Source organism: Sitophilus oryzae, unplaced genomic scaffold (genome assembly GCF_002938485.1).
Source record: "Sitophilus oryzae breed Bouriz unplaced genomic scaffold, Soryzae_2.0 scaffold_1081_pilon_pilon, whole genome shotgun sequence".
NCBI classification, from domain to species: Eukaryota; Metazoa; Arthropoda; class Insecta; order Coleoptera; family Curculionidae; genus Sitophilus; species Sitophilus oryzae.
The window spans coordinates 456,163-478,314 of NW_022145706.1; the positions used below are offsets into that span (position 1 = coordinate 456,163).

The 22,152-nt window shown below is 34.2% G+C and overlaps 1 protein-coding gene across 2 annotated transcripts in view; it reads left to right on the forward strand.

Annotated features, from left to right (window-relative positions):
• The window catches only part of LOC115880409 (E3 ubiquitin-protein ligase TRIM9), a 364,333-nt gene extending 342,595 nt beyond the window's left edge, over positions 1–21,738 (forward strand). For both annotated transcript variants that reach the window (XM_030897602.1, XM_030897610.1), the window contains 3 exons: positions 10,519–10,657; positions 11,049–11,273; positions 20,669–21,738. In XM_030897602.1, coding sequence (XP_030753462.1) covers positions 10,519–10,657; positions 11,049–11,273; positions 20,669–20,961 — 657 coding nt within the window. In that variant the 3' untranslated portion in view covers positions 20,962–21,738. The remainder of the gene's footprint in view (positions 1–10,518; positions 10,658–11,048; positions 11,274–20,668) is intronic.
• Positions 21,739–22,152: the final 414 nt, after the last annotated feature.

A 22,152-nucleotide genomic window follows, 5' to 3' on the forward strand; every position in this document is an offset into this window, starting at 1 on the left:
GGCCCTCGCGGCCTCAGTGGAGGTATCAATTAGTAAAATACAATACAATACATTAATACACCAAAAAATATTTTTGGATGCTCTTTTCTGTTAGCATCATTATAGTACTAGTTGGTTGTTGTCCTTTCGACTAACACGGTTTTTCCATACCTGAGTCATGATCTTAGATATTATGTAAAAATACCTTCTATCTTTCTTCTTTTTAGTTGATTTTGAAGAATAATTTTGAAGAATGCGAATGGTTCCCCATTTTAATTCATGTAATATATTTTGTTTTTGCGATTTCAGTACTTGTTTTGGTTGCACATTATATAACAAAAAATCTCTAGAATTATGGAAAAATTCACCAGAGTAGAGAGAGGCAAAAAGTTCATAGTTCATAGTAGAACATTCGCCAAAATGTACGGTAGACCTGTGAGAGATGACAGGAAGATTGTCAAAAATGTATTGGGTCTACCAACAGGATACTGCAAGCGTAATAGGCTTCTAAAGCTGATGGATTGACGGACGAAGCCATTGCAGATTTTGTTAAAAGAAGAAACAACATCTTCAATCATATCCTTTTCAATATGTTATTAGACTTTTTGAAAAGGGTAGGATTTAAGCATGTATCCTAAAGATCAGAATTAAACCACAATAAATCTGAAAATCTAACTCGGAAAAATCTGAAAACTATAGGTACATTTGTAATTATTAAATCATAAAAATATAGCCTTTATACGGAACCCTCTGTGGGCGAGTCCGACTCGCACTTTTTTTAATTTCATTCTGCATGATAAAAATTATCATTCAACTTCGCACCCCGAAAAAGAAAATCCAGATGCGCCACTGGTACAAACTTACCTAATTTCGAACGTTATAACTTCCAGACTCATGTTATTGAGACTGTAACTTATAAATATATGGTTATAAAATGTTTACGAACAAGTAAATTAGGATTTTATACGACGATATAAAACTTTATGATCTCTAAAAACTTTTTCTCTATTTTACTTTGTTGATCATTTTTGAAACCAGACAATTCCCTATTTCTTCTGTAGTAGTAAAGTTACTCTGGCTGTGAAATAATTGGGCAACCGTCCAATACCGTAGCATTAATAGATCCAATCAAAAACATAAAATGTCAAAATATGCCGAGTCTGGCAACGTTGTTCTTCCACTACAAGAAGTTGTGAGATCTTTATGTAAAAGCAAGTCAGTTATTTTAGTTAGTGTTTATATGGACGTACCTAATACCTATTCAACAACTTTGTTATAAATTGTTATCTATATTCAATTAACTATAAATCGTATCAATATTAGACATCTTTATTTCTATAATAACTATAATCACTTAGTATTTACACGTGTCCAGCCGCAGCGCAAGCAGTAGTGTGTCGATCTGCGGTGCGAGAGATGTGATGGTACTGGCATAGATTATACAGATTATAATCTTTGTTTTTTCTTTATTGTTATTCGTGGTTCCAATTTTCGGAATCGGGCACTAGTTAGGTGACTAGTTTGCGCACATAGCACGCCCACTTATGGCCTCTAAAATTGTGCACAGCGCCTGACCGGCACAGTTATTAGAGAGATATCGCAAAACCGAATAGCGTCATGCAGTATTGACGCGTACCTTATCATGGTCAGTCATGGTTACTATCTGCGCGAGTCAATTTTTAACGCAACGCCCGCTAAGAACGTTACCGTCTAACGTAATTTGCGGATCAATTACACCAAGCGCTATTTCTAAATAACGTTTAAAAATTGCTTAAATGGGCATATGCGGGTATTTGACAACCGGGGCCGGCCGGCGAGATCTTTTATTTTAGGTTATGTTTGAATTGTTTTGAATTATTACTTTAGTTTTATTAGGTAATTTGATATTTAAGTAGCTGGGATTAGTTTTAATTAAATAAATATGGCCCAAAATATGGATTCCACCTCTTCCAATATTAAAGAACCTATAAAGAGACTTAAGCCTTGTTCATGTAGACGCGAATCGCGATTTTGCGAAACTGCTCTCATTGGTCCAATTTTAATGATCATGGCGGCGCTGTCAGAAATTTTAAGATTTTGGCGATTCGCATGATTTAAAATTTGGGGGGCGGGAAAGTTAAAGTGTTTTCAACTTTTTGCGAATATTCGCGCGATTTTAAGGTTCGCGTTTGCGCAGAATGGTGTGATCGGTTATCGATTATTTTGACGACGCTGACAAAGTACAAAGTAACTGAAAGGATTTCTCCAGGTAAAATGGGTTCTCGTGCATATGTTTATGATATGTTTTTGATATATATTGTGACAATTTTTCAACCAAGTTATCAAACTCCTGTACAGACAATCTGAAAATTCCTAAATTTTTTCTCATCTTTTGTCCTCATTTCTTGAATTAAATTGCGATAAGCACCCTTGTTGCTTAGGAAATTTAAATATATCACATGTCCCAAATGACCGTTCTTTTCTACGTTTTAACAATAAGTAAATGGCAATTTTACGCCTTCTGTTCCAATCCCACAATCGTAATCAATATTCATAATCATTAAACAAATTTGAACCCATATTAGATTTGTTCGGGTTCTTGTTATTACCGATTCTGAACCGTCCTAGAACTCTGCAGCGCATGCGCTAATGAAATAATGTCTTCATATTTCCTTCTGCGCATACACATCACAGTTCTAGGACGGTTCAGAATCGGTAATAAGAGAAACCCGAAGTAAGCTATTGTATGCTATAAAATATAAAATAAAGGTCGTAAACACGAATAAAAAACAAATTAAGTTATCTCAGGTTATGATTTTTTTTTTGATAACTTTCAGTGGAGCAAAAATGAAATGTCCCTAAAAATTCGCGACTGTATGAGATAGGTCCAAATTTTGCAAATATTTTTTGGCGAATCGCTTTCCGCAATTCGTAATTCGCGTCTACATGAAACAAGCTTTAGGTTTACAGCAGATGACGACTTAGCCCTTCTAAGACAATTATACCTATAATAGTGCCTATAAAAAATTTCGGTATAGCCGAAATAGCCCCAATTATGCCCCACTTAACAAAAGTTGGTAGTACGAGCATATAACAGTTCCTTTGCATAAGGAAACACTACCAACTCTAAAACGTATTTACATAAACTAGAGTCGAAATAGCACCCGACAAAATACCTATGTCAGTATAATTTGCACTTCGACAAGCAAGCACTACAAATTTAACTTGCCCAGTTTCAAACTTCTGTTAATAATACAATATTGCAGATTTGTCGGGCTAAAAGCCATGATCCCCTTTCATCAAACTTTGTCGAAAGCATTCAGTATCAAATGGCAAGGTAATATACTGAATTGTTATTAATAATATTAAAACTAAGATACCTGTACACACTAACAGCAATTGTGAAGGACTTGTAAACAATAGACATTTAAAGCACGACACAAACGTAAAAATAAGGTTTATTTTTCTTTTCATATCTACATAGATCCGATTCTGCTTTGTTTCGTAGCTATAGGGTATTAAAGTCTTAATAATCTTTCGTTTATTATAATTTTCTACCAAGTACTTTTACTGATTTGAATGTAATTTTGAGGGTAAAAGTTACTATAAGTAACTATATAAGTAGTATATTTTAATGCTACAAAAGTATCGATACATTCATCAGGGACGTAACACGTTAAGACTTTAACACCCTGTAGCTACGAAAGAAAGAAGAATCGGACCTATGTTGATGAGAAAAATAAATCTTATTTTTACGTGAGGAATTTCCACAAGAGAGATGGCACATGTTTTTTGAAACACCCTGTATACATATCTGTCGATATACCGTAACGCAGAAAATAAAAGTACATATATAACATACGAACATCCTTCAAAACACAAAATACACTTACATCCATTTTAACCCATACTAAACCAATGATCACTGAACAACAAAAGTGATAATGTAATATACATAGACTTAAAATAAAATATAGACTACACTATTTACATCTCAACGCGGACAAACAACCTTTTTTGCACACATGTTTACTTCTGGGTACAGTCGACCGAGCCTTCCTCATCCAGCCTATGTTGTCACGTCTTTAATATTATCAATATTTTTTTTCTTGTTATACACATATATTGAGATATTAATACTACAGTTTAATAAAGTAGGTTTTAATATTCCATAGATGTATTAAATAGTCCTTATACTACTAAATTATAAGTCGGATACTGTTTAATAAGGATAAGTCCTTTACAATATGACAACACCGATTAGAGGCGAGGGAGCCTATTCGTTCATTTATTACCTTGTAGTAGGTGTCGCACGTGTGTGGTAAACCTTTGTTGCCGCTATCTCCCCGGCTATATTAACGCATTTTCTTAGCTTGTAGTCCTTAAGTGTTTATTTTATTGACTTTTTCTGTTCAAAAACTATAAAATATGGTTCGCCAGTGCCAAATTTGCAAGAAATTTGACTTAAATAATCCAATTAAGTCTTGAAACGACTTTCGACCGGTAGGCAACTCTCAATTTACCCACTAGGTGTCAGTGGCGTTGTTGTAGAAAGGCGCTTATTTAGATAATATTTTAGTAAAATGTAAAATCTGAATTTTTTCTCTTACATTACAATATTGACTTACTTACATTGTAACAAAACCATAATTATAACCCTGTTAATAATTAATAATGTTTTTATTAAAAATATATTCCGGTTTATTCTAAAATTATCTTCAGAATCTAAAATAACATACAAGAATTTTAAAATGATATTACATTATGAAACAATATTTTTAATATACCGGGTCGTCTCAAAAGTGGCTCACCCCTATAACTTTTTATTTTTTCAGATACAAAAAAAATTGTATGTTAGTAGGTATATGACATAAATTAGGATTTATTGACGTATTCAATTGTTTTTGGTCTCTTCCTGTTTCACCGAAATGATTACATCTTTTGATTTTTAAAGGCACCCTCGGTATATTGCTACTTTATTCGATAAAAAATGACACTCTGAATAGAATGACTATCATATGTCAACATTTGACATTGTCGCTTAAAAACAAATCGTATTTTAAATTTCAATCTAGGGTGCCATGGTGTTGTTAAAAACACTAAGTTTTAATCAAGAAGCCTTGGAAAAATAGTTTTGATCGTCTAATGGGTTTCGTGTCTTGTTTAGGCCGGTTAAAAGATGTACAAATCGGAGTTTTAATCATACATATGTCAATTTTCTCAAATGAAACAAGGGAGACTCATTAGCATATTTGGAAAAATCATTTTTTTATGAATATATTGATACCACACACTTGGTATTTCGAGTCAAATTGTCGTTATGAACCGCGTGTTACAATTACAATAAAACCATATGCGAAAATGTCAAAAGTTGACATATTATGCTATGTCACTCTATTCAGAAATCAATATTATTTTTAAAAATTAAATTGTTATCATTTTCTATCGAATAAAGTAGAAATATACCGAGGGTGCCGTTTAAAAATTAAAAGTTATATTCATTTCCGGTGAAACAGGAAGTGACCAAAAACAATTGAATACAATCAATCAATCAGTCAATCAATCCTAATTTATGTCATATACTAACATAACATAACTATTTGAAAATATAAAAAAAAATTGAGGATGAGCCACTTTTGGAACGCACCCGGTATAATAAAGACAGTACCGTGTTAAATAAATGTAGTTTTCATATTATCCACTTCCTATCACCTTCCTTGCTTTAATGGAACAGATTTATGTTTTCTAATTTACATAATAAGACGTCACTTAACCAGAAAAAATTACAAAAATCATATTTTTTTTCTCTCCTGTCGCCGATTCTATTATATCTGTGAAATAGATCCTGTTTTGATTAATATTAGGGGTTGTAAATGTTTGACTAAAATTAATAATTTATTATTAATTTCAAAATTACGTAATTTCGTTAATAAAATTTCTTCTATAACGAGTATTTTATTATTTTTATCCTTTTGGACTCTAAGCCGTTTTTTTTCTAAACTTTTTATTCCAAAAACCTGTCCGAAATCTTAATAAAATATAAAAGTTTAAATACGATATATTTTTAATTTAATTATAGCTTCATTAAAATAAAAAAGTTACCCGGCTATGATACGGAGAGTTCAGGTGTACTTGAGAAACGAAAGACAGTGTTGTGTTTCTCGGCAGAGTCGTCAGGGAACGACCGTTACGACAGAGACAACCTATCTATCGCTCGTGTCGCACTCGTTATAACCTAAAATAACACAACAATAACAAGACATTGTCTGACCGCATGTTCCAGCTATTTATGAATGAGATGCTCAGTCTATATTTTATTTTAAGTCTATGGTAATATACAAAAGACCATCGGAATGTGAGAAATTTTATATTTGTGTATCATTAGACCGTTATATGTTCAACTCAAAGATCATATAGATTACTAGCGTGTACCAGCCACTTCGTTCGCGTCATAGACTTAAAATAAAATATAGACTGAGCATCTCATTCATAAATAGCTAGAACATGCGGTCAGACAATATCTTGTTATTGTTGTGTTATTGTTTTAGGTTATAACGAGTGCGACACGAGCGATAGATAGGTTGTCTCTGTCGTAACGGTCGTTCCCTGACGACTCTGACGAGAAACACAACACTGTCTTTCGTTTCTCAAGTACACCTGAACTCTCCGTATCATAGCCGGGTAACTTTTTTATTTTAATGAAGCTATAATTAAATTAAAAATATATCGTATTTAAACTTTTTTATATTTTATTAAGATTTCGGACAGGTTTTTGGAATAAAAGTTTAGAAAAAAACGTCTTAGAGTCCAAAAAGGATAAAAATAATAAAATACACGTTATAGAAGAAATTTTATAATCGAAATTACGTAATTTTTGAAATTAATAATAAATTATTAATTTTAGTCAAACATTTACAACCCCTAATATTAATCAAAGCAGCATCTATTCCACAGATATAATAGAATCGGCGATTATAGGGAGAGAAAAAAAAATATATGATTGTTGTAATTTTTTTTCTGGTTAAGTGATGTCTTATTATGTAAATTAGAGAAAACATAAATCTGTTCCATTAAAGCAAGGAAGGTGATAGGAAGTGGATAAAATGAAAACTATATTTATTTAACTCGGTACTGTCTTTATTATACCGGGTGCGTCCCAAAAGTGACAAATCCCCATAATTTTTTTATATTTTTAAATAAAAAAACAAGATTTAGTATGTTAGTATATGACATAAATTAGGATTGATTGACGCATTCAATTGTTTTTGGTCACTTCCTGTTTCACTGGAAATGACTATAACTTTTAATTTTTAAACGGTACCCTCGGTATATTTCTACTTTATTCGATAGAAAATGACACTCTGAATAGAATGACATATCATATGTCAACTTTTGACATTTTCGCATATGGTGTAATTGTAATTGTAACACGCGGTTCATAACAATTTGACTCGAAATACCAAGTGTGTGGTATCAATATATTCATAAAAAAATGTTTTTTTCCAAATATGCTAATGAGTCACCCTTGTTCCATTTGAAAAAATTGACATATGTATGATTAAAAATACGATTTGTACATCTTTTAACCGGCCTAGACAAGACACGAAACCTATTAGACGATCAAAACTATTTTCCAAGGCTCCTTTGATTAAAACTTAGTGTTTTTAACAACACCATGGCACCCTGGATTGAAATTTAAAATACGATTTGTTTTTAAGCGACAATGTCAAAAGTTGACATATGATATGTCATTCTATTCAGAGTGTCATTTTTTATCGAATAAAGTAGCAATATACCGAGGGTGCCTTTAAAAAAATCAAACGATGTAATCATTTCGGTGAAACAGGAAGAGACCAAAAACAATTGAATACGTCAATAAATCCTAATTTATGTCATATACCTACTAACATACAAATCTGTTTTTTTATCTGAAAAAATAAAAAAGTTATAGGGGTGAGCCACTTTTGAGACGACCCGGTATTTTAAAAAAAATTGTTTCATAATGTAATATCATTTTAAAATTCTTGTATGTTATTTTAGATTCTGAAGATAATTTTAGAATAAACCGGAATATATTTTTAATAAAAACATTATTAATTGTTAACAGGGTTATAATTATGGTTTTGTTACAATGTAAGTAAGTAAATAATGTAATGTAAGAGAAAAAATTCAGATTAAAAAAAAATAATTAAAATAATTTTTTGCTCAAATTTTGAGAGCCACTGGATCTTTTCTGGATTTTCTTTCTTGTAAATTTAATCCAGTCTATTAAGTTAGATACATTAACTAATACTTGTATTTTATATTTACTTCAAATACGGGTAAACCAAACTCATATGTCTATTAATGTCAAACCAAAGTTCATGTGTTAAAACCTCAATCTATGCTCAATCTAAATTGCATGCCAGTTTACGTCGACAAGCCGAGAAACACTTGAAAATTCTTTCCCGGCCAGTAGTTCCCGGTTTGTTTAATCAGACCGAATTCAATTTTCCGTGACTATCAGGAACTATTTAATGTGATAGCCCAACTTTATGGAGTTATTAAAGTTGGGCGAAGAAGAAGCAATCCCGGAAATAGAAAAAGAAGTTCATCGAGAGGAATGGAATTAATTCCCGATTATAGGACTTTTGTTCCGGGTCAACTTCTCCGCAACTCTGCGGATTCATAAATTGGAAAACCAAGCTATTTAATTATTTTATTAAAAGGGGTGTTTTAAGCTAATTATAAGCCTACGAGTATAATATACAAATGGGGTATTTTTACTGATTATCGTAGTTCCTATACAGAATTTATTCAGCAGATATTTAACGTTGAAATTATACCAGGTGCGTGTCTCAAATGTGGCTCACCCCTATAGCTTCTTTTATTTTTTCAGATAAAAAAATGAGATATGGTATGTTAGTCTATGACATAAATTGACACAAATCTATGACAAAATGCCTGAAAAATACAATTAACATTAATAGAATATCCCAGCAACAGCTTTTGGTCAGTTCTCAAACTCGTTTAATTGTGAGAAAGTGGCATTAAAAACTTAAGAAGTTGTGCTGTAAACGGTGAACTGCAAAAACCAACATGGATCATGGAATAACGGCGGTTTCCAATGTTTTATAGGTATTTCATAGCTTATATAAAATAAAGATTCTCGTATGCAACACACTGTATTTTATTTATAAGTAAGCCTCCCCCCCAGTACTGCTGGGCACCCCCCAGAGAAATCCTGAGTTATGACTCTTGGCTACGTATTCATCTTTATTTGCTTGTGATGCAGTAAAAATAACGTTTTCTAGTTTTGTCTCGTTAATATTATTTTGTTGTGTTCAAAAAATGTGTTAATTTTTATTTTTTTTAGAAAATTTGTAGGTATTTAAGTAATCTACGGGAACACGGTTTGATAACAAGTCTATAGAAATTTATTGATAGAAAAATTCATGTAAACGTTTTATTCAAAAAATGTGATTTTTAAAATTATTTTTCATTTAAAATAAAAAGTCCTAGGCCCCCCCCTAAAAAAAATAATTCGTTTTAATTAAAGAACCTCAATAACCCAAGAAACAAAAGTTAACGAAAGTTAGTATTGCCACCTGTCCTTTTTTTAAACAAATTGTTCTTTTGTGCCTTTTTGCCCTAAAATGCCCTTTTTATTTAGGTATTTTCCTTACTTAATCTACAGCAACCATATTTCTTCAAATTTAATTAGACATGTTATAAAACTTTATTTAGAACTCCCCATTTAATCTGCGATGATAGCTTAGGCTTTATTTTTAACCATTTTGAACTCAAAATGAGCTTTTCAAAGTTTTAACTGCTTTACTATCGACAGTCCCCCCCCCACGTTCGCTTTTCAAAGTCCAATGTCCTTTTTTGACTTTACAAAAAGGCAACCCTAACTAAAGTATATGTATGTTTATGTACTATACTATTTCAATAAGTAGAAATTATTTTTCAAAATCGGATTTTTATTCTCTTGTTGAAAAGAGAATTTAAAACTCTATACAAATATAGGTATAAGAAAATGTAAGATATTTGGCATATTTCCTGCAAATATGAATGAATCTTAAATTTCAATAAAAGCTACCTAAGATATAACAATTTACCTGATGATGATGATAATAAAAAAAAATGGCGTCAGCGATGACTGTGAAAAGAAGATCACTATCATTTTATATGTAAATTTATATGGGGAATGTCACCGATCGTCATTTCCTAGCCAACTGGACGCCGTTTTTTTCGATCAAACGGTATCTTGCAGTTCAATAACCATTGTTCCTTAAACCAAATTAAAACATGACCGGAAAAGTCATACAGGATGAGAAAAAATAATATTGAACATTATAGTCTTTTTTAAAGGCAAAAGTTACTACTTTATTTTAAACACCCAGTATATTATTCCGATATTGAATGGAGCAAAAATTTTAAAATAAAGATAAGATCCCATTTTCGAGCTTTTAAAGTGCAGAACCCTAAAAACGCTGCCTGATCAAATAGTCTAATTATCTTAACTGTAATCTTATCTCATTATACCATGCAGTGTTTGATTTCCTTCCTTCATTTCAGGAGGTTTACTGCGGAATTGAGACAATCTGCACGGTGGACGGACTCCATTTTCATTGCATGTACAACGCCCGAGTGAAGGCATTCAACAGCTCAGGAGAAGGAGAATACAGCGAACTTATAGGATTAGAAACTGCCCAGGGTGAGTCCTGAATATGATTAATAATGATACGGGGTAACACCCCAATGGGATAAAGTTTCCCTTTTAAATATGCCAATATTTGCGAAAAAGATATTGGTAATCTTTGTTGTTTCGAAAAATTAGCATAAAAATAACTTAAAAAACAGTATAATCTCGTATAGAGTGAGTATCTTCGATTAATAACGGGTAGCTAAATGTACACAGCAAATAATGCATACAATTTTGAATGCTTATATTTTTTTCGCTCTTCTTTATCTATACTCTGTATAGCAAAGGAACTTGTACTTAACCATTTTTGGATACGTGATTTAAATACAACTGTTACAATAGTTGTGAATCACAATTGAAATCCGATTTAACTATAAATTGACTTTTTCATTTTTTCGTTTAGTTGCTTGGTTCACGTTTGATCCGATTCTGTCCGGTCCTGGACTACAATATTCGGAGGACAACACTACTGTTTCTGGAGAAGGATGGGAACACCGTATTGCTCTGGGCAGTGTGGGATTTAGTAGGGGCGTCCACTATTGGGAATTCACTATAGAAAAGTACGACGCAGACACAGATCCGGCTTTCGGAATTGCCAGAATAGACGTCACAAGAGACAAAATGTTAGGTAAGTTTAATAGAGCGATAAGTCAAGTGGCGTCAATGACTAAAGAATACAAGGACATATATAACACCCATCAAGATCCTATTGTGTGTGTGTGCCTCCCTTCCTTGAGTTATCACACTGTCTATAACCCATCATACCCCTGTTGTAGAGGGGACAGGGTATTTCCCATCCTCCTCTGACAACAGTTCTTCCTCCGAGGGTACACACCCTTCCACGTAGTGATGGGCAAAACTGTTATTTTTAGATAACAGTTGAAACTGTTATAGTTATTTATAAAAAACAGCTTAAAATAACAGCTTAAAAATAACAGGTTTCTTTATTTTACTGCTAAATATCTGAAAGAGTATGAGACGGTCATCGCCAGGCGTATTAACGCAGTTGCAAGTTGCAACAATGACGTGCTCGGTGGTAGTATTTCCAGGGTGTCAAAACATTTCTAAATATCGATTGTTATCTAAAAATACCTCTCTAAAAACGGTGGTTATTTACAAATAAGCGCTGTTTACAAATTGCGATATAAAAAAGCCAAAATTCGGCCACTCGTCTATAGTATATACCTACGCCCTGCCCCTCGATCCGCGTAGATCCTGAATTGCGTAGCAGTGTACAGGGTGCATCTCACTCGACGGGCGAGAAGCTCTTAGTTATGATTTTACCATTTGCGGTCAAAAAATAGCAATATAAGAAAATGTGTAGTATATTCTTCATAAGTAAACCAACTACACACTAGAGTTCGAATTAATTTTACACTTAAACTAGCGTGTACCCGCGACTTCGTTCGCGTCGAATTAATAATTTCTAATGGTGATGATAAAGCAAAACAAGAATTTCCATTAACATACAAACTGGATAAAATTTTCTCACATTTGCCAAAAATAAGCTTTCTAACGTCGAGCAGTTTAAGCAGAATCGTGGTTAATCAATTACTCAACTTTTTGGAACACCCTGTATGATTTTTTAAAAAATTTCAAAATATGTAAAAAAAACAAAATAAATTATGCGGGGCCAGGCGTTTTCCCGAAAGACTAACCGTTTTTTAAATAACAAATATTGTAATATTTGAGGGGCGTTTTCACCCTGTTGGAATTTGAGATTCGAGAAACCCCTCCTTATCGAACCTCAACCCCACAGTCAATCCGTTTGCAAAAAATCAGCTTTAAACGCCCAGCAGTTTAAGCAGAATAGTGATTACTCAATGGTCATATTTTATGAAACACCCTGTATATATTTTTAAAAAATCTTAAAATATGTAAAACAACATATTAAAATATACGTGTTTTAAGAGTTTTTCCGAAAACTCACCGGTTTTTAAATAAAAAATATTCTAATATTTCAGAGTAGTTTCACCCCTTAGAATTCGAGTTTCGAAAATCCTTCTTATCGAACCTCTACACACTAAAGTCAATCCGTTTTCCAAAAATCAGCTTTTTACGTCAAGGGCTTTAAGCAGGATCGTAATTAATCACTGACCAGATTTTTCAAAACACCCTGTATACATTTTTAAAAAATCTTAAAATGTTATTCTGAAAATTTTTCAGAATAAATATATACCTAAATATTGAAACTTAATAAGTAAGTACTGAAACATACAGCGCAATAATATCTCGACCTCCGTCCGTTATGCTCGTAACAGGTTGAAACAGAATGTATCTAAAACAACTGATGCGTTATTCCCCAACCTGTTTCGAACCTCCATCGACAATCGACCGATGCAGCAGCGTTCCTTTCCCACACCTATTATCTCGTCCGCCGCCCTGTTATGCTTGTAACAGGTTGAAAAACAACATATCTAAAATGACTGCTTCTCCAACCCGTTGCGAGCCTCCATCGACAATCGACCGATGCAGCAGCGTTCCTTTCCCACTCCTGTTATCTCCACCGCCAGGCGTTATGCCCGCAACTGTTTCAAAAAACCTGCTTCTTTTATATCCTATTATTTTTAAGCTGTTGTAAATACGACCATTGACGGTATCGACCGAAGCAGCTACGTTCGCCGTAGCGCCACAGCTTACAGAATAACATAGCTTTGACACTCGCCAATTTTTCCCACGATCGAATTTAAAACGTCCCACTCCGACGATGCGCTAACTGAATTAAGCGACCGACTGTCAGCCTCATTCAGTCGATGCATAGCCTCCACCGGTGGCGCGTAGGGCCGTATTACGGAAGATTTTAATTCGATTTTTTTTCTTATATTTAACCATAGGTATTTGTGCTTTTATTTCAATTTTATTTTTATTGATGGAATGGGAAAAGGTTTTTCGGGATGTGCGGCTGCTGGTTGCACAAATAATTATGGAAATAATTCAAAATATAGTCTGTTTAATTTTCAATTCAATTCAAAATTAATGTTCAATTCAAAAGTATATTCACACTTTAGAGCTTTTCAAAACGATGAAGACTACTTATTTGGAGGCTTGCTAATGCGAAGTGACCATTTTTTTATTTAGTTTCCTCATTGGAGGCTATTTTTATAAGCTTTTATTTGACTTGCTTTGTATGTAACTATCTATGTATGTATGTATGTTTGTTCGGGGCAAATCTTGTAAGCTAAATTAAAACCACTTCCTTTTATTGTAGGAGATTGAAATTTGGCATGTAGGTTCAGTCCCGATGACAATACATTTTTTGCAAGGCATGACCCGAATTTTTGACAGCTGTCAAAATGGCGGCATTTTTGAGGTTTTTGATTTTTTAAAATTCTATTTATGAATGGATCGGGCTGAAATTATATATATATATATATATATATATATATATATATATATATATATATATATATAAAGGTTGTTAACTCGACAGTTACTTATAGGGAAACAGAATGGCAACACTGCCTATTGAGAACGTATGCATTATTGATTTTTCTGCCGACTCGTCCCGTCGCGTCGTCTATCTTTTATTTAAATACACTAAAAAGAATAAAATAAACTCTTTTTCTTTAAAACTTTTATTATGAACTTAGAACGTCATTACACAATTTTAATATTAGATATATAAAAGCTTGTCGCGAGATTTCTCTACATCGATAAACAAGTAAATTAACTAAAACCTGTGTCTACCCTGTCTCATTTTCAAAGTTTGTGTTATGATAGACCACTAGACCAGGAATTACAAGATAAAGTTGTCGTACCAGATTTTTATGAGTGCAACTGTACACTCAAATCTCGCGACAAGCTTTTATATAATATTAAAATTGTGTAATGACGTTATAAGTTCATAATAAAAGTTTTAAAGAAAAAGTTTATTTTATTCTTTTTAGTGTATTTACATAAAAATTTGTTTTTAAAAAAGTTTTTTTATAAAATTTTTCAGAACAATTTTGAAGAACTTTCCTTAAATGAAAATATATTATGTAAATTCGTTAAATTATTTCAGACAATTAAATTCAACCATCAATCAAAATTTTCCTATAATGTATTTTTTGTTAAAATTGTACGCAAAAGTTAGAATTTATTATACCTTAAAGAATATTAATAAGAACTTAAATGTAGCAAACAAAAACCGAAAGCTCCTAATTTAGAAACATTCGTAAATAACTATAAGTAATCAATGTACCTATTTCATTTTGCTGTTATTTCTAGAAATAAATTAATTAATTTGTTTTTTAATGTTTTTCTTTGAGAATGTATATTTATTTAAAGTCAACAATTTAAAAAACGTGTATCTAAATTATGTTCTAGCACCAGTCGAATAATTTTTACGTCACGTGTAAAATTTTTTTGAATACATCTCTGGGCTGACTGGCGCTTACGCGGCTATTGGTTTTGGCGAGAGAGCTCGCCGCTCCAGTGTTCCCCCTCTTTCGAATCGCAAATCCGAGCGTAAAAAGATCAAAGCGGCACGCTACACTGTCCGAGCTGGTTTTTACTTAAGCTGTGGTAGCGCTTTCCCCACTCCGTTGTCCGTTGTCTCGCCGCCTGTATCGATGGTTGATGAAATAACATGTTTTCCATCCATACTAGTTGTTTTTTGGAATTGCTTCGAGCAGCATAGAATTTCGTGGTGATGCAGAGCGCCGACTTCGTTTTTCCTTTCACGAGCGGCCGATCTCTACGTGTCGTTATTTTATATCTGTTATTTTTTAAAAGTAGTAACTGTTGCGTTATGTTATTTATAAATAATTGTTATAAAATAACAGATAGTTAAATAACAACCCATCACTACTTCCACGGTTGGAGTTTGGCCCTCCGTGTCGCCCTTCACAGTCGAAGAGCTCGCTTCCGGCTGAGGAATCCGTGAGATGGAGGCTGGAGGATCTGTCTCCGTTTACTCCACCTCTTTAACTTGGTCTCTCCTTCGACCTGATACCGGTGTTGTCCCGTATCTATAATAGAGGATATGTACCTCTTTCTCTATTGCCTCCTTGGATTTGAGATCAATTCCTATTGTGAGGACCTGACCATGACCCTCCTCCCTCGAGTTGATGACTCGCCAACTCGATGTCCTTACATTGAAGTTCTGACCTTGGATAAGGGTCAGCAGGTAGGTGGTGTCTTTCCACTTGCTCCTCGGCAGAAAGACCGTTTTAAGAGTTTTCCTTGCGATCCGATCGCCTACTTCGTCCAATAGTCCTCTTCTAGAGACGTTTGCTGGTCGATGGCCAGAGCAACCTCTGGAAAATCCTTTGGCAGCACCGCCATTTTCACTTGTCCAGCAATAGCGGCAAAGCTGGTAATACGTCCCTGCTTGCCTCCCGGTGTTGAACGGCTTTCCATCCTAGTTTTTTTCTCTCCTCGCCGGAGAAGAGGTGAGAAGTTCTCGCTCCCTCTCTTGCCCTTTGATGGAGATGAGTCAGGTTGTTTCTTGGTTTCTTTACTCTTCCCTTTTCGGAGGAGTGTTTTCGCTTTTGCTTCCTCTGGAGCGAGTCCTTCGTGGAGCAGTCGGAGGTATCTCCGTGCTTCTGCTCCGCTAATACCTATTCTCATAGGATCGTCTAGCCCGCCTGGTTGACCCAGGCTGGGTAGACGAAATGGTAGCTTGTGTCGCTTATTGGGTCCAGAGGTAGGCTCCCGATCCTTGCTGGAGAAGGTAGTAGTGCTACTTGTGGAGGATGATCCCAAGCAAGTGTCAGCCGCTCCTCTTGTGGTTTCCTTTGGATTTGGTCCCTTGGAACTTTCATTTGTAATGTTCCCAGTGTCGCTAGAGGGCTTCCCCACAGCTTCACCGGTGGTGTTTTTAATACTAGATCTCATAGTGTTCCCACGAGTCGCTAGGGCTAGTCAGTCCACTTCTACAGAGCCCCGCATGTAGAAATAAGTGGTAAATACAATGGGGTGCCCCTGTTGCCCCAAGGTTGAGGCCAGTAATGGCTAGTCCTCTATCTAGCCACGCATCCCTTTGACCTGCCATCGTAGGATTTAGGTTTTTAGTGAGGTTATCTCCTCTTGGTCCAGGCGGTTAAGCCAAGATCCTTGGCCAAGGTTAAGCTCTAAACACACCCTCTGCCCGCGAGACATGACCACAGTCAGTAGAGGGAGCCTGGTATATGTCTTGGTGCAATTCCCTGGCCACGACACTACAGCCAGAGACAAGACGATGAGTGAGAAGCTTGTTAGACCTAGCCATTGGGATTCCACCCAGCACCTGACCAGGAGCTTCCCCACTAACGACAAGCTCTTGCATCTCCTAGGGGAAGCTGAAGATGAAAATCTTTGACTGCGTATATTAAGGTTAAATTTCCTCTGCCGACTAACTTTGCGGCCGTTCTAAGATTCTCTTCTGTATACTCATTTAGTTTCTTCACATTTTTTTTTTGTTATTTTTGTGCTGTCTAAAATTTGAAAATATACATGCTATTAAGGTGTCTCATATTTACCCCTAACCTTGTCTCATTAGTACTACTGTGTGTCTTAAATTTACCCCTCTAAAAAAATAGCTTCTCGTACCAACAGGACTTAATTTAAACAAGCCATGTCTGTCTAGACCATGCACTATCTACGCAAGCTACGACAGAGACAGATATAGGTGATGTATTGCTTTATTATTATAAAAATAAAATTATCCATTGTGCTTCAAATTGCCTATCTACAGATAGGAAAACACTTTCATTTGTTAAGAATTCAAAAACATCAGTAGATTAGATTTTTAAGGTGGCTATCGGCCTGGTCCAGTGCAACCTTTTCAGATCTGGTGTGGTCCCCCAAGTAGCATTTTCACCACTTGCGACCACATGTTTACTAAACACAACGTTGGATTAGTTACAGAAAATAGTTAGTTCCGTACCTTGGATATTAAAATAAATGTAAACGTTGTTGTAACGTTGTGCCGACGTTGAACTAGTACTACAACAAAGTAAAAGCCTCTGCGACGTCGAATAAACGTTGTCTTGTAACCTTTTTTGCTTAAGTGATCTTTAGGTGATTCGGACAACGTAGTTACAATGTTGGGCAATAAAGAGTTTTCCGAGTTTCAGGACCTATTCCAACGTTATGCAAACGTCGTCTGTTTTACTAATTCCAACGTTGTTTAGATTTCCTTATTCTTACGTTGGTAGGACGTCGAGCCACTACCTTTTTGCAACTGTATTGAACCATAACCTTAATTGTTAAATTTTCACTTCATTTTTCTGTTCAATCAGACAGTTCAGTGCTGTTTTTGTTTTTATAAAAAAACTTAATTAAAATGGGACGTATAAGGCACATATAAAACTAAATTAAGAAAGGCATATATAAAACTAAATTTAAATAAACATCGACATATTACCGATACTTTATCCACTCCCTCGTTTGTTTAGAATGTAGAGGGCGACACAAGCTAGACTCTAGGATGACTAAATTAGGCAATATTGCGACTAGTATACTACCTGTTAAGGCTGAACTGCGACTTGATTAATCCAGTATGCGACTACTCGAACTACTCCATCTTAATCTCCAAAACAACAAAGTGAAAGCCGCCATGTTGTTGAATAGGAAAATGGTTCGTTCCTAAAATAGCAATTCCTGCTTTTTGAATACATTAACTTAAAATATTTGACCCTAAACAACACACGGAAACAATTTTTTTTCGTACTGCGAATAAATTATTCTCATTTTACTAAAAAAAATTCAAGAAATTTTTTAAAGCTTCTTTAATTTTTAGTTTTTTTTTTCAAAGTAGAAACAATACATTTATCAATAAAGTTGTTTGCGTTTAACTTTTTTGCCTTGGGTAACGAGTTACAGAGTTGGTTAAAGTGTTTCAATAATTATGATCTTCAAACATCCCCACTCTTAAATACTTTTGTTTTGTTTTCCTTTACTGCCATCTGGCATATGTCTCTAACTAAATCATAAAAATAATATTTTTACTATAATTATCCCAATTTAGGATAAAACGCGACTTAGACGCCATATTATTATAGTTTTGTATTTCTGTGAATTAGGATTTTAAACAACGTTGCAGTTTGTACTAAATTAGGCTGCTAGCCAACGTAGGTATCCAACGTCGTTTCGACCCAAAAATTATTCTCCAAACTAGTGCAGACTAGGGTTGGCACAAGGTTGTGCCGACGCGCGACGTTGCGCCCCGACGCACAGTGCTTCGTCCCATGGACAAAAATCGAAAAAAAAGTTAAAAGTAGTTAATATCTGAATATGTAATTTTATACTTATAGCAATGTTCAACCATCCTGTATATTATTTTTCATAAACAGCGTTTTTTGTTAGCAAATATTTTCACTTAAAATAAATTTTGCGATCATTATCTTATCAGTGAAAAGAATAACATTCATAGTAGTTCTGTATATTATGGAGTTAAGCGGTACGTACTTAATTGAAAGCCACTATGGATATTGTTAAACAAGGTATGTACTTTAAATTTATTTCTAAACAAGTTCGTGATTGTTTAGTTTTTATTTATTTTTAAGATGATTCTTAAATGGGTATAAAAATTTTACGTTTTCAAACTTCAAAAGGCATTTAAAAAAACATATCAAAACATATCGTATTTATTGAATATTTTTGTTGCCATATTCATACACTTTTAATTTTTGTATAGTTCACCTGCGTCTGCTTGCGACGAAGTTTATTTTATAATGCTTTTCAGATGGAGTAAAATTGATAAGCAATGCCGATCTGGTTAATACTTGGCTTGATCATAGGGACAAGAACTCAAAATTATTTGTATTTCAAAAAATGTGTTCTTTATTAGATATTGATGAACCTTCCAGTCAAATGAGACACCATTTGTGCCTGAAAAAGCCCACTATGTTGGAGCGAAACGTCGCATAAAAAAGTTTCCATCTTCAATTTATTATAGAACCTCATACCCAAGAAAAGGAAAAAATATTATATGGATATGGTCTATTAAAGAGGTAACTATTAACATCCGAACCCCTCATACCAACAAAAAGAACAGTAACAACGCGAAAAAGTAACATATTAGAAAATGATGTACAGAAATATCTTACATGTGAGGATACTTCATCTACCTGTGATTCGAATACTATAAATTTGGAAGATTCTGTCAGCAGTAATTCTTCTGAATCAGAGTAGTTACGATCTATGCATTTTGTTGTCCTAAAGTAAATTTATAGTATCTTAAGTTTTTTTTTAATTAAATATAACGTTTCTTTTTCATTATTTCATTGTTTGTTTTTCAAAGAAAAACATTTTTATCTTATATTAGGCTTATATTGTAGGAATCATGTTCTAATGTTATTTCAATTCTTTTTTATCACAGGGAATTATGTAATACTTACACCGTTTTCATACTATAAATTATTATTTCCTTAGATGGAACACAGCTTCAACATTTTTATTATTTCTAAGATTTTTTTTCATAAACGCGGGACTAAGAACATCATCATTTAGTACAATGAGAGTACTCATCATATGTGTCAAAAAAACCTAGTTTGAATAAATTGCCTACTTACAATAAAAGAGAAGTTTTGCATTTTTGTCCTCAACAGCCATATGTTCGAAGCACTGTGCGACGTTTGGTCGCGTGACATAACGTTGTCCCGACGTCCAAATGCTGCTTGGGGCCTTCTCTAATCCTAAGGTTATATTCTCCAGTCCTTTCCTTTAAAAAAAAAGTCTAGCGACTTAGAGACTGAACTCTCCATAATATAGCTCTTTGTCAATGAACCGCGCGCACATTTGTCAGGTTCAAAATGCGTTCTGTCGTTTCTTCTTCAGCGTGACAAAATCTGCAGGTGGCTTCGTCCCTCCATCCTATCAACTTTAGATGCCTATTAAGCTTTGACTGTCTATCAGTCTTTGCTTATTAGGTCTGCTGGGAATTTTGGCGAACGTTCTATTGACATTTCCGCCTGTCTCAGCCCTTGTGAATTTCTCCACCATTCTAGAAATTAACTGGCCACACCCATCATAAAATACCAAATAGTATATTAGATAACCTAGAACTGGACTGTGTCTTCTGAAAAATGCGTTGATTATTATTTTTTTATTTTGCAGGAAAAGATGACAAAGGTTGGGCGATGTACATCGACCGTCAGAGATCCTGGTTTCAACACGCCGGTGCTCACGAGCAAAGAGTAGAAGGAGGAATTCACGTAGGATCGACGATAGGCGTCCTCCTCGACCTCAATCAGCACACTCTCCAATTCTACGTGAACGAGGAACCTCAAGGGGCCATAGCTTTTAGAGATCTGTACGGCGTTTTCTATCCAGCGGTCAGTATCAATCGAGGTGTGAGCGTCACCGTTCACACGGCTCTCGATCCTCCGTCAGATTCAGACGAGACTTAAGCTGGAAACCTTTATATAATAGATGTTTAAAACATTAAGATATATCCAGTAATTGAATTTATAAAATATAAAACCCTAGACCCACAGATAAGCTCCCACACACCATGACTGAATGTTTTTTGAAAAATATATTTGGAATAATGTTAATTATTACAAACTTCTTAATGTCATTATGTAAACCGAGAAATAAATGTTTACACAAACGTAAAGATAACTTTTTAAAAACTGCATAGATTTGTTTATAAAAGTATGCTTTTGTTGAGCCCCATACTCTGATGCGGTTCGTCAATGCGGTTCATAAGTTCGTTTGGAAATTCGTCCATTGTGTTCGTGATATTTCTTTTGATGGTTCGTCCAAAAGCCGATATTTCGCCGAATCGCCGCACTGATGTGCACCAAAACCAAACCAAACCGCATCGACGAACCGAATCAGCAAATATATAGTGACTATGGGGTGACTATCTTTTTGCACTATGTAATTTGTTTAAGTGTTTTAAAAACACGTTTAAAACACCATTAGTTGTTTTGCAACATGTTTGGTATATAGTTTTTTTGCCATTAAAAATAAGAGAAACTATTTAATAAAAAAAGGAAAAGGAATAAAAACAAAGCAATCACATCAGCTTAATATTGTCAAGGAAAAAAATCTTTCAACTGAACCTAATTAAAAAAAACTCTCAAATCAGATGTAATGAAAACATGGTATCTACAGGGTGCTACAAATTCGAGGTACGAGCATTGGTATCTCGGTAACCGTAATAGATACGAAAATGGTTAAATTGGGGCAAAGTTGCGCTTTGGGATGTTCACCAACATGTCATCAAAAAAGTTTTTGCTGAGTTTTTTTGAAAAACGGATTTTTTGAAAATCAGTTTTATTTTTTCCTGTCGTTAGTTTAAAAAAAATAAGTCGGCCTCTGTATCTCACAAATTGTCAGCTAATTTAAAAATCTAAAAATACTATCAGATAGCCCTAATAAAGTGGCTATGAGAATGTGCAATTAGTTTTTCGATTTTCTAAAAAATAACGGCAGGAAAAATTAAAATTGATTTTCAAAAAAATCCATTTTTTCCAAAAAAACTCAGCAATCCTTGTAATTTTTAAAACTTTTTTGATAGCAATGTGGTGAACATCCCAAGGCGCAACTTTGTCCCAATTTAACCATCTTCTTATCTATTACGGTTTCCGAGA